Source organism: Pollicipes pollicipes, unplaced genomic scaffold (assembly GCF_011947565.3).
Source record: "Pollicipes pollicipes isolate AB1234 unplaced genomic scaffold, Ppol_2.1 Scaffold_3087;HRSCAF=3621_pilon_pilon_pilon, whole genome shotgun sequence".
Taxonomy (NCBI): domain Eukaryota; kingdom Metazoa; phylum Arthropoda; class Thecostraca; order Pollicipedomorpha; family Pollicipedidae; genus Pollicipes; species Pollicipes pollicipes.
Window position 1 is genome coordinate 31,743,769 of NW_023596225.1, and position 12,680 is coordinate 31,756,448.

General features: G+C 52.7%; 1 protein-coding gene across 2 annotated transcripts; it reads left to right on the plus strand.

Annotated features, from left to right (window-relative positions):
- The first annotated feature begins 411 nt into the window (after positions 1-411).
- On the plus strand, positions 412-11,916 carry LOC119090543 (sarcoplasmic reticulum histidine-rich calcium-binding protein). 2 transcript variants are annotated; one of them, XM_037213365.1, is made up of 7 exons: positions 412-608; positions 4,802-4,952; positions 5,596-5,849; positions 6,568-6,701; positions 7,315-7,411; positions 8,011-8,267; positions 11,050-11,916. In XM_037213365.1, exons 2-6 carry the CDS (start codon positions 4,809-4,811, stop codon positions 8,207-8,209), a joined length of 828 nt encoding a protein of 275 aa, XP_037069260.1. In that variant the 5' UTR covers positions 412-608; positions 4,802-4,808; the 3' UTR covers positions 8,210-8,267; positions 11,050-11,916. The 2 variants fall into 2 exon arrangements, with proteins under 2 accessions (XP_037069260.1, XP_037069261.1); XM_037213366.1 differs by having other exon boundaries at positions 5,599-5,849.
- The last annotated feature ends 764 nt before the right edge of the window (positions 11,917-12,680 follow it).

A 12,680-nucleotide genomic window follows, 5' to 3' on the forward strand; every position in this document is an offset into this window, starting at 1 on the left:
CTTTCGTCACAAAGTTTGACGGTTCAACAGTAAAACAATACTACTATATGCTCGCAAAGCACACTAACGCACCGGGTTTTCCTCGGATTTGGCTCACTTTTTCTTAAAGTTGGAGGGGAGAGGGAGGCTGAAGCCCAATTGAGGGAAGTTGGAGCCCCAGCTGAATAGGAAACTTCACCCCTGCCTCCATCGCAATACAGAACCGCAGTCACATCTTTGGCAGTGCGAACTGCAATGTCAGTGTGGCGTACTCCACTCCCCCGCCTGCTTGTGCCTTTGCACTGCCCCCGCTCTCCTCTCACGGTCGGGGTAGCGTGCATTCACGTAACCGACATCCTGCACAGGCCCCTGCCCGCCCGCTGGATTTCACTTTCAAGGGCGTTCGCAGGGGCGGCGCTGCCGGCGGCGAGCCCAAGAAAGTCATCGTGTGACGGTGCCTGGCGTGCGGCGACGAGCTAGCGCAGCGCAGGGGGCTGCTGCGGCGCTGAAGGCGGGTGCGGCGGCCGGTGGGTGGTGCTGGTCGGCGGAAGAGGACACTCGTGACCTTCCAGGACACCAGGTCGGCGAAGAAGGACCGGACAGGCTCTCCGGTCACGCCCTGCGCCAAGGTATGGCGGCCGGACAGGTGGTCAGCTCAGCTGACAGCTGTGAGGTCACACCACCTGCGAGCACGCGCGACACTTTCAGCTTTGAACCGCATGACTGGATCGAAGTGTAAGCGTAAAAAGATGGTGTGTAGTCTGCTTACCCTGAGCCTTGGGTGCTTTCGCCGGATGTATTCTTAGTTATTTTCTCATGGTATCTGCTGCTTCCTTTAGAGTCAAACACATCAGCAAATTAGAAGTAACGCCAAGCTCTTCTAAGCACAGACTACAGGGATACTTCATGCGAAAATGCTCCTATGAATGTGAAATGTTTTCATCAATATTTGATAATGCCACGCCATGCCAAACGACACCATATTAGGGGCACGGGGCACCTTTGCCACCTTTGTGACAAGGCAAGATTGGTGCACATAGCCCATGCGTTTCCAGCGATTCCAACCCCCAGCGTAATCTGCATAGACGACTGCAGCTGCGCAGCGGCGACCTGCGGTGTTCGGTACATATCTCCGTGTGGGCGATCCCGGCAGGCGTGGCTACATTCCTACACGGCGTTGCAGTTTCCCTGCGCTACCGTTCGGCGGCGGCCGGGCCCAGCGGCGGTGCAGGCTGGGTGTCTGTGCAGATCGCCATCAGGCGCACCCAGCGACGACTGTGCAGGCGCAGTTACGGAAATGAGACGAGTCTTATCGCAGGGGGATGCACCCTGCCCCGCTATGCCTGCAGATGATCACCAAATCGAGTGTGAATCAAACCTCGATGGCCGGTCGACGAACACGATTTCCTTTCGGGGATGTTTGGGATCTCCGGAATAGGAATCGCCTGCGGCATTTGACGTATGCACGTTGTTGGAGAGTACTTTATGCCTCATTCATATCTTGCAAAAACTTTAAGCGCTTGGAGGCTCGTCCTTATGATTTAATCTCTTTATTGCGCTGAATTCCCTTGGAAATCGGGAAGTCGAATCACTGTAATTGTATTTCGTTTGAGAGTATGCAGACCAAACGTCCTTAACAATGCAAAAGTTAAATTGTGCGGAATGAAATTGTCTTAAGTGGAAAGATCACTGTCGGTAACTACCAAAGCCTAAAAAAACTCAGCAATAATTCAAATGTTCAGTCTAACGCGTCCATTTGAGGCGTGCGAGACTTTAACGTCCGGCTAGCAACGCATCTTTCGATCGAAAGAGCAGCACATAAGCGTGACCACTACTAAGACTGGTATTGTCCGGACCTCACTAACTTTTTGGCAAATTGAATCATTTTTGTGCTTTAACCATATCAAATGGCACCAAGAGAGACGAGTTCCCCAGATGAAACGTCTGCAACATTTCAACTGGAGAACTTGTCCCTTTTCCCGAGATAAAACATTTTTCGTCTACGTCGGAAACATTTTAGACATAGCCACTCCAACGTCCACGCCCTGACCCCCGAATATTTTCCGGAATTATTTCCGAACGGTATGGTGTAGCCACACCAAATTCTGCATAGCTGTAGACAACAAAATAGCAAATCGTTTGACATCCAAAATTTAGATGTACCTTGTAAGGTCACTGACCTACAGTAGGTCAAAGTCAAACCATAGATTCCGCGAGGGCAATTTCAAGGGAATCGCTCAATTTGATGCAACAACGGAGCGTTAGACGAAGCCATACATCTCTGTGATACTTAAATGGACAACACAACAATTGAATTAACAAATTCCATTGACTTGGGGTGCGATATAAAGGCCAGACCAAGGTCAAAACCGACCTGTTTTATTGCTCTAGAGTTTGCTGGATGGGGTAGTTTGTGGTGCTCATTTTCAGTTTATTGACAACAGGAACCACATTATACATCTGCCTTGGAATTTCTGAAGGTCAGAATAGATCAATGACCTAAAATGGCCCAGGTAAGCTTTTTTAGGAACAAACTGCTTGGCGTAATTCTTGATGCTTGCTCAGATGACAAAAATTTAAAGCAGTCGTGTATGGTTTTGGTAACCATGGCCTTGGAAAGGTCACAATAGGTCACGGATCTCTAATAAACACCAGTGATTTTTACTTAGAGTAGGTATCTAGGTGCACGGCGGTTCATCGGAAGGTCTGGGGGCACTTTGAACACCAGTCTGGAGTTTGACCTTGTTAGACCTTATTTGACACGAAAGCCATAAGCTAGGAGCCTGAAGTTTTAGCACAAGCGAGTTCACGCAGGAGTCAACACTTCCTTTGAATTTAGTGCTCCTAGCTCGCTTAGTTTTTGAGATATCAATGGCGTCAAACTGACCCACACCCGAACGAACGGTATTTAACCGGCCACTCGGGCGTGCGTTCATGAGCTGTAGTCAACCCATCCATATTTTTTTACCTTTTGCTCCGAATTTTCATCTTATGCTACGCGCATCATTGTGTAGGTACGGATATGTAGGGAGGTGTAGGTATGCATATCTTGCGCATATCTTGCATATCAGCGCATATCTCACAATTCCAGTCTCGATACTCTCAACCGTATCAAGGAAAAATGTAGTACTAGCAGCAGGCCAGATACCTGAACATCAGCTGTTTTCACGAATGGTTGTTACGTGAGGTGTTTCGGCAACTTGTACTCAAATAGTTAAGATTTGAAAGAGATTCAGCAGTTATTCGAGATAAGAGCGCCCTGCTTCGTTACTCATTAAAACTGTTTGTAACTCAGATATGATACGCTGAAGCCGCTTGAGCAACACACATTTTCGTGCGATCGATCGGATTTCGTGCGAATGGAAAACATGTGAAGACATGGCGGTCCAATAAGCCCTGGTGAAAAGGCCGTTGATAGTTACAAACCACCCCGTGCCCATTGCGATACCCAAATTGCACTCCTTAAAACAAAATAACAGACAGTGGTCCACTATAAATTTTTATTCATCTCATGCGAGGTACATGAAACACATTAAAACCACTGTTCCTGGCCCATCGTTCCCGACCCAGAGTTTCTGACACGCCTACGTCGTCAAAAGCAAGATTCATGGACCAGCGAATAAAATAGACCGGTGCTGCCGGGGCCAGCTTCGGTGATTTCGGTGAGGCCCCTGTCACAGCAAGTCCGCTCCTCCCAGATACAATCGCAGATCGCACCGTAGGCGCACCTCATCTCTCACCCCGCACCTCATCTCACCCCTCATCTCTCAACCCGACCCCATCGTGTCACTGCCTGGCCGCGTCCGACGCTCTCCAGGCGCCAATAAACGACCAGCCGCCGCGCCATCTGTCGCCGGCCTCTAATTCTGGACGGCTTTGAGGGCCGACAGCACCACACGGCCCAATCTCGAGTGTGTTCCAATCTGTTCATCAACGCATGGGGCTGATGACATCCCCGCAGCGTCAACCGGGCAGGAGTCGAGCCAGTCGCATTCAGAATCCACGCGGGACGCGTGATTGTTTGGGACTCACTCAAACTCGATTGGATTGATTTATTTTCTACAGGGGTCATCTTTGAACTCAAACTTGACAGATGAGCAGTCTGAGGAGGCGGATATTGACTCAGAGTCATGTCCAAAACTCGAAACTCATGATTCAGCTGGAAATAACTCACCGAGAGGCGCTGTACGTCCGCCGGTCAGCTGATTGTGACGTCACCTCGCTAGCTCCCACAATAAGGGCTCAAGAGTTGGTTACAAGGCTTGGTTCATTGCCGGCTCAAGGCGATTTGCTCCGCGATCTCATATTTTCTGCGTCACAACCCTCAAAATTGTCTAGGTCAAGGTGAGATCACTGATCGAAACAGGAGGTGTTCCAATCTCTTTTTACTTCTCTATTGCCTGAAGCTGGTTTTTTTCGGCAAATCGTCTCTCTCTTCACCTCAGTTTTTAACCTTATGTTTGCACGGGGGGAACTCGGCTCCCTTTTGTGTCTTACATCATCGCCAAGCTGTTTCAGCTAGAAAGCTGAAATTTAACACTTTTCTTGGCCATCAATTAAACATATCCTGAAGACATTTTGGCACACGGATCACCCAGACGGATCCCGGGTCGGTTTGTTGAAAGCACGGCAGGACAAATCACAGGCTGTCGAAGACACACACTGGCACATTGCAACCTACTATTGGAAGTCAATGTCTGTCTTAAATATATGTTCATGTGAAGTCTATTGAGGACCACATTCTCTCTGACGCCACCCCTGTCCCAGGGTGACCATTTCGCGCCAACAGACCGCATTTTCCCTGACGCCACCCCCGTTCCAGGGTGACCATGTCGCGCCAACACCGCCACGAGGGGCGCCACCATCGGGATGACGTGGAGAACCGGTACCAGGAGGATGAGGAGGACGACCGGCGCTACCGACATCGAGATGACGATCACCGGCAGCGGGCTATGCACCGCGACTATGACGAGGTAGGGAGGGAGAGGGTGAATATGAGATTGCGCCAAACGCCGGATCGCGGAAGGACAACTCAGAACGGCTGTATACCGTTTTGTGGCCATTTTCCGTCGCTAGGCAGACAGGAGTTTGGCGTTTCCATGCTTGCAAACTCCATAAATTTAGCTACCTAGTCTCACCTTTTCCACATTTCTTGTTATCCTAATGATGTAATTACTGCGGTTTTTGATGAGGTAAACGCCAACGACCAAAGAAAGGAGAAACGTGTCATTTGCTGTAATGCAATCCGAACCCCCGAATAAGGCGAGCACTACATGATACTCCGCTACGGCACATCCACTCTGTATTTGGTGATTCCACGGGTTAGGCGCAGATAAACTATTCGTCCCGGTCGTCTTACTCAGCAAAGTCAGATATCACATCGCTCGCCCCGTCAAAACGGCTGGACGATACCTTCGATATCTTTCGATATCTTTCATAGATATCTCTAAAATGGATCGACTTGCACATTCTACCTGCTTGCTGACATGTACGATACGGTGCCGGACACGAGCCAACTGCCCGTCACAAACGGAGAGCGTACGTGGTCGAGTCTGTACGTCGAGAGGTCAGGACCCGATTCCCGCTGGGGAAACCTTCACCGCCGCCTCGCCGCAGCAGCGCAGCGAGACAGAGCGCGCGCCGTCGGACCGGGCCGTGAGCGAGTTCATCCTGGACACGCCGCGCTACGACATGCACGAGCAGGAGCGCTACGACACGGGCCGCGGCCACCACGGCCGGTCACGGGAGCGCAGCCACGACCGCCGCTACGACGACGACCGTGGCCACGACCGCCGCTACGACCCGGAGGAGCGCGAGGCCAGCGAGATATACGCCGAGGCGCATCAGCCGCCCCCGGTCAGCGAGATGAGGTCAGTACGCTTGGAGGCGGAGTGTTGTATGTGGGTGTTGGACGGAATCAGTGCCCGTGAGCGCTTTTACCTGAGTGGGGGGAGGAGGAGAAGAGGTGGGAGAGGGGGTGGGGGTGGGGATGGGGGTGGGGTGCCGTAGTTGGCGTGGGAACGAAACACGTCATCAACGGCTGAGTAAAGTCACCAAAACGCGGCTAGTTCGCCGCAAGGTAACCAGTATACCAATGCCTAATCAGAGGAGCTGTAAAGACGAGTCGCGCTGACCAGTGAGAAGGCCGAGTAGCCCAGGCAAGTGTCTGTGCGTGTCGCAGACAGGCGCCTTACGTCCTTCGCCATCGAAGCCAGCTCAGTTGGTCTACGCTCGGCCGATAGCCAGCACGTGCATGCGAAATGAAAGCACGGGAATAGAATGAACGAAATGAAAGCACGAACAGCACATGACCGATGATGATGATGATGATGATGATGATGATGATGATGATGATGATGGTTATTCTGATGATTTGGGACGTAGGGCGCGCCGGCTACCCTGGCCATATGGCGTCCCTATTAAAACTCTGATGCAGCGAAGAAAATACAGAGACGTATTTGTTAGGTCCGTCATTGTTTCGCTTGTAATGTGCATGCCTCAGTATTTATGTCCGCAATTCACTCGTGTTTTTGTGATTCATCAGTCACATTCAGGTTTCATTAATGTCGGCCCGTCGCCTTGTTCCAGCCACTACGCCCCAAGCCAGCGCACTTACCGCAGCGGGGTCTCAGACGGCACGATGAAGACGAAGACGTCCCGCCACGGCAACCTGATGATGGAGACCATGGCAGCTCCTCACCCGTGCTGCCCCAACACGAAAGGTGGGACCACGACGAGGGACCATGGCGACCGGGCGCCATCCGGGTGCTGCGTTGGAGATGTTGTTCTGCGAGCTAACGTTCGCCTATCTTATAGCCCCCGATGGACTAGCACCGCACATGTGGCTACGGGTGGCTAATATAGGAGCCAGGCCGGCTCGCATCGGCCATTTTTTCCCTGCTCTTCGGTACCCATTCACCAGCGTCGCAAAGCCGACGGCAGGTGGCCGACCGCGTTCAGCGCAGGCTTCACGCGGTGTGGAAAATAACGTGCCCGAAAATAACGTTTTTCATCGTTTGTCTTCCACTCCGACCGTTTGTGCGGCGAAAGGCAACGGGTTCACAGATTCTCAGAGCCGCGCATAGTCACCGGCCGCACGCTTGATCGCAATGCTTTGCCGCCATGCATTGCCACCCATACGTTGTCCGCCACCGCAGCCTTCGTCGCCTTGCTGACGTTGTCTTTGGCTTTGATTGGACCTTGCTGACGTTGCCCCTGGCTTTAATTGGACCGTTGTCGTTTGAAACCGCGCCGGGCATGCCGGGGACTGAGACCTGAGGCGTCGCATGTTAGCTGACTGTTAGGGTAATTATGACACGGCCCGCTCTGTTGCAGGCGTCTGCTGCCTCATGCTGCTGCTGAACTTGGCCATTCTGCTGATCGCGCTAGGTTTTGTCATCATCCTTCAGCTCTTCAATCCGCCGTTTGTATGGTGAGTGCTCACGCGGCTCAGGCCTGAGACTCGTCGGTGGTGCTCGTGCCTCTGTGCAGGCACGCGGGCGGACTACTACCTTTCTCACTGCCGTCTTGCAGTGAATGTGAACAATTCATTAATGTGAAACTGTCGCCTTTTCTAAGCCACTATGCCCCGAGCCATCGCACACAACGCAGCGGGGTCTCAGGTAGTTGATGGTTCGACTGCTTGATGCTTCCATTTCCAAACTCTTCTCCCGTATACCGCTGAGAAAACTCGGTGTTCAGGCCTCCCCCGAACGTGCCGTGCCCTGCCCAGGTGCCTGCACCGTGTTCTCGTGCACGCAGGGTCATGTGCTGTGACGCGCATCGAGTCATTGGCCGCGGATAAACCAGATGTGCTTCTCAGAGCCCCTTCCTGCCGGCATGCGGGAATACCTACTCGGGTCACATGCCGTGTCCCCGCACAGGTATACCGCGAGCTCTTCAAGTAGACCGCACCGCTAGCTGTGGTCACACACGCAGTGTTCCCCACCATACACACCGGCGCACGTGCACGCATAGGTGCGTTTCACTGACGTCTGCCAATTACGTGACACGTGACGCGTCGCCGGCCAGGTTCATTGGCCTGGCGCTGCTGATTGGCGGCTTCTGCGCGCTCATCTTCTGCCTGGTGTACTGCGTCTGGGTGTGCAAGGACGCGCAACGCGCCAACGATCAGGGCGAGCTGTACTGGACCCACCACTGGCAGAAGCAGTGGGGCTACCAGCCTTCCGAGAAGCCATCCGAGCCGTACCGGGAGCCCGAGCGGTACTGAGGCGGCGCACAGCGACACGCAGCGGTACCGAGACGCCACCGGCCGCTAGCTGCTACTGGTGAGAGCGCGAGTACGCTGGTGGCGTGATGGCGTAGCGGTCTGAGCGCCGGGCTCCCACGCGAGATTATGCGTTCGTTTCCAGGCTGATTTTGCGCCCTAAGCAATCGCTGTTTTTGTAACGGGCCACTATGAGCGCCGTCGCGTGCCCTTTTATGTAAAGCCCGTGACTGCAATGGCCATATAAGCACCCACGGGTCGTGGCACAACTGGGATTCGAACACGGGCCTCCCCGTGGAGCCGAAAGCGCCAATCACTCGCTCATTACGCAATTGCTGCAATACATGGGGGGAGGGGGGGGGGTGGGGGGGAGAGGGAGCGCGTCGTGTGCCACTCTTTGTTAAAAGGGACGTGGGCATTCGATTGAGATGTACGGTCTGATCGCGTGACACAGGCTCGTAAGGCAGATATTCGCACGGAAAAGTTCGCACACAAACTTCTGTTGGCGCATTCGCAGATGTCTGCAATGCAGGCGTCCTTCAACGCTAATATTCGTGCTTGCAAATGCTCATGTCGCGAATGTTTGCATTGCAGATGTTGCACCGCAAATGCGTTCCTCATTGCGGATGTTCCTAACGCTTATGCCGTAAACGCTCATGTTCATGCGCACAAACGTTCGGATGAAAAACCATTGTCGTTAACTTGTGCCCTCAAATGCCCGCTCCAGAGACGTTCGTAAGCGAACGATACCGGTACCATAAGAGGGCATAATAATGTTCAGATAGGGCGCCTAATGCCGTATAAATATGTAGGGATCCTGGTCACCTTCCCAATTACCCTCAGACTTCAGTATTGATTTCATATTGTCGCCACCGACATGGTATATATATATATATATATATATATATATATATATATATATATATATATATATATATTACGACTGGGAGTGCTGCTACTTGAGACTCCCCCATAAGGACCCGTCATCGGTAAATGGGCAGGGCGTGGGCGCTCGGGCGAGTCTTGCGCCATGGAGGGTGGGGAAGGGGGTACTTCGGTCTATTCCTGGCTGAAGCATACAGCTTACCCCGGATAAAGTGGTCGTTGTGTGAGTGGAGGATAAAGCAGCGAATAAGGGAAGCAGTGCCGATACTGTTGTTGTGTAAGCACTACCAGGGGTGTACTCATCGCTTGTTGAGCCAGTGTTAAAGCCGAAGAGATTTGCAGAAAAGCAGTTTTCCCTTTACGCTGTAAAGATAACATAATGAAAACAGAGAAGTTAACATGGATTAGCATGAGCAGAATACGCTGCCCATAGCAAGACACAAAAATTAATTGTTGGCGGGCTCGATCTATCTAAAACAGCGCGCAATGGCTCGATATCTCCATGGCAACGGCCGTTTGTCTGGCCGCGCCCATCTATGGCGTCTTGGTTTAACCATATCGGCGGTGTTCACGAGAGATGGAAGCTGGTGGCCTGAATGTGACGTGACTCATTGCCATGGACTTACCTTCGTGAAGGACTATGAGAAGGGAGAGACCGTGGGCTAGAAGACTGTACAATTGCAAACACAGCAAGCGCGGAACGCGTTGGCCTCGGTGTCATGAGAGTTGGATTGACACCGCCGTTGTTTCCACTCGTGCGACTTTCTTAACTTCCCAGCGTATTTTTTTTCGGGCTTAGGAACATGTGCGATAAAACATCTACACAAGCAAACATTTACCATACGGACACCTGCGATAAGAACACTAGCGTTTACGAACAGTTGCAGTGCGAACATCTGCACACACAGACATGTGTGGTTACGAACATCTGAGGCGCAAACATCTGCAATACAGAAATCAGCATCTAGGAAAATGAGCGATTGGGAAAATACGAACATTTGCGATATCTGCACCTGGTTTACGAACATGCTTCTGGTCTACGCTCGACCCGGGTGGGGAGCTGAGACACCGCGCTGGGCACTGAACAACAGGAATACACCACGGAGGCAGTTGGTAAAGGCCCGAGACCACGCAAGACGCAACTCAGGCCCTCAGGGACCGGCACTAAGGCACTGGGTCACTAGGTATGAGCCACTGGGGGAGGGACAGGAACAAATCAATGGAAGTGGCGGGGGAGCAAGAGCATGACACTGGGATGCGAGAGTCATGTTCTGGGGTAGGAGAAGGTGCGGAGGGAGGGAGGGAGAGGGGGGGGGGGCGAGGAACTCGGGCGTGGGATTGAGGCACGGCAAGGAGTAAGAGACTGAAGCCCTGAGAATGCGCTTTAGACGCGGGAGTACGGGACTGAGATCCTGGGCGGTATCGAAACATTCCGCAGCGGAACTGGAGCACTGGGGACGGAGCTGAGACACTACGGTACAGTATTAGGTGGCGGGACTGGCTGAGCCATGGAGGACGGAACAGGGTAACTGGAGCATACGACTGATGCACCGCGAAATGGGACTGAAACACCGGAGACGAGACTGAGATGCCACAGGTGGGACTGGGGCACTGGCGATGGGACTGGTGCGCTGGGATGGGACTGGGGCACTGTGGATGGGGCTTCGGCACTAGGGATGGGACTAGGGCACTGGGGCTGGGACACTGGGGGTGGGGATGGGACACTGGGGGCAGAAGTAAGGCAGGAATCAGACCCGGTCGGAAGGCGCGCAGACAAAAGTGCTGCTGCCACGGTCTACTGTTGTCCGACTGTCATCGGCTGCTGCAGTTGCGAGAACAGATTCCCACGTAATGTTTGTCTAACATTTAGGCTATGTAATGTTTGATAACGTTGAGGAGCAAAGGCACCCACTGTCGCACAGTCTGCAATGGACATTGATGAAGCGTCAATTCCACAGCCGTCTCACCACTGGAGTCAAGGAACAGAGCAGACGTGAACGAAGACGACAGGAGACGACGGCAAGGATTCCCGAGCAGCGACTGCGGCGGCTCTCCGTAGTGTAGTAACATTCACGCATGCGTGTGTATAACCGCATACATGATCACTTGACTTTCGACTACAGAGTCGATCTCCTACCCCTACTGGCCGTCGTAGCGTCGCATTACGTTGATCCGAGCTGCCAGCCGCCAGCCTGCACATGCCGGCACAGGTCGCCGATCTGCAGACCGGCCCTTGATCAGCCCTCAGCGTCCGGCAGTGAGATGGGTGGTCCAACTGTGATGGTCTCTGATGTGGGGCTGGGTGTCCCCCCCCCCCGTGCCAACATGGGTCCGAATAACGACTGCGTTAACATATCGTAGCTATCTCGAGTCACGTCGAGGCGGGCGGCGGAATCGTCGCTGGGGTTAACGTGGCTGCTCGTCATTCCGTCCCGAGTGAAGCGTTGTGAGTAACCATAGTAACTTATGACGGCATGCTATTATTGGTGTGATTAGAAGCAAAGGCGTGGTGCAGTGAGCAACACGAGGCACAGGTAACGCAGTGATCAACTTTAGCCAAACAGTCAAAATGTATAATTATTGTGCTGGTTATGCGAGAAACGCCCGCTGTGTGATTGAGTTGGGCACTGTAGAGACATAACGTCGACTAAAGGTCGCGGTGCCGAGTGTGGACGGTGCGCTGACCTGGTGCGTAACACCTGTAACACGGCGCCTTAGAGGTTGGTGCACCGTCGCCAATGACTAGAACATGACTAATACATTATTCCTGAGACGTCAATTTCCGTGACTGATCATGAGCCTAGCTGCCGTCTGCAGATTCTGCCATAATCGACGACGCAGACGGAGAACATAATTTTATCAACGATTACCGATCTTCCACGATAAAATTTTGCCAAGTAAAATAATTTTGGATGTGGTTGGGTAACATGAGTTTGCTGACGCAGGGCGTTATTTCCGGCGTTTCACCAATATATTTTGATGCAGTTTTTGGCTATTTGTTTTTTGTATAATGGGAGCGCACAAAAAGTTTAAAAGGATACATTCCATTGATGTCCCTGGGACAATAATCTTGCTCACGAAGCCGTTTGCGAACAATTCCCAACACCACAGAAGAGCACTTCCAGTATAACGGATAACTCTTGCTTTGGCCTCTAGCACTGAAGAGAAGTTTGTCATCACACGCAAAACCACGTCACGGTCGACCCGCGGTAGCCTTGCTCCCTGCGCCCGTCACCAGCTGACCACAGTTCATGGACCGCGTGAGCACTATTTCTGCGGAGCGAACGCGAAATCCGCCGCCAGGTGGTCCATATTGGCGCTGTGCCAACTGGTTCACGCGGTGGGCTTCATCCTCGCCCGTGATATGCGCTGCAATTGCCTGATATGGTCATAAGGCCTTTACGGGTCGACCGGCGCAACCTACGGCGACCTTATTGGACATTTCAAGCGGCTCAGCGATACCGCACTGAAGCGTGCATTAATTTCAACCGCAAAGACCATCTGTGTCCAAATCCCACCACAGCGGCGCCGCGAAGTCACCATCAAATCAGACCACAACTTGGACGTCGTTCTCGATGTGGATCAAATG

Excerpts from the sequence above, each read along its gene's own strand:
- LOC119090543 (XM_037213365.1), top strand. The coding sequence starts at position 4,809 with ATGTCGCGCCAACACCGCCACGAGGGGCGCCACCATCGGGATGACGTG. Across the intron at positions 4,953-5,595 it reads TGCACCGCGACTATGACGAG|CAGCGCAGCGAGACAGAGCG; the intron begins GTAGGGAGGGAG and ends GCCTCGCCGCAG. Across the intron at positions 6,702-7,314 it reads GTGCTGCCCCAACACGAAAG|GCGTCTGCTGCCTCATGCTG; the intron begins GTGGGACCACGA and ends GCTCTGTTGCAG.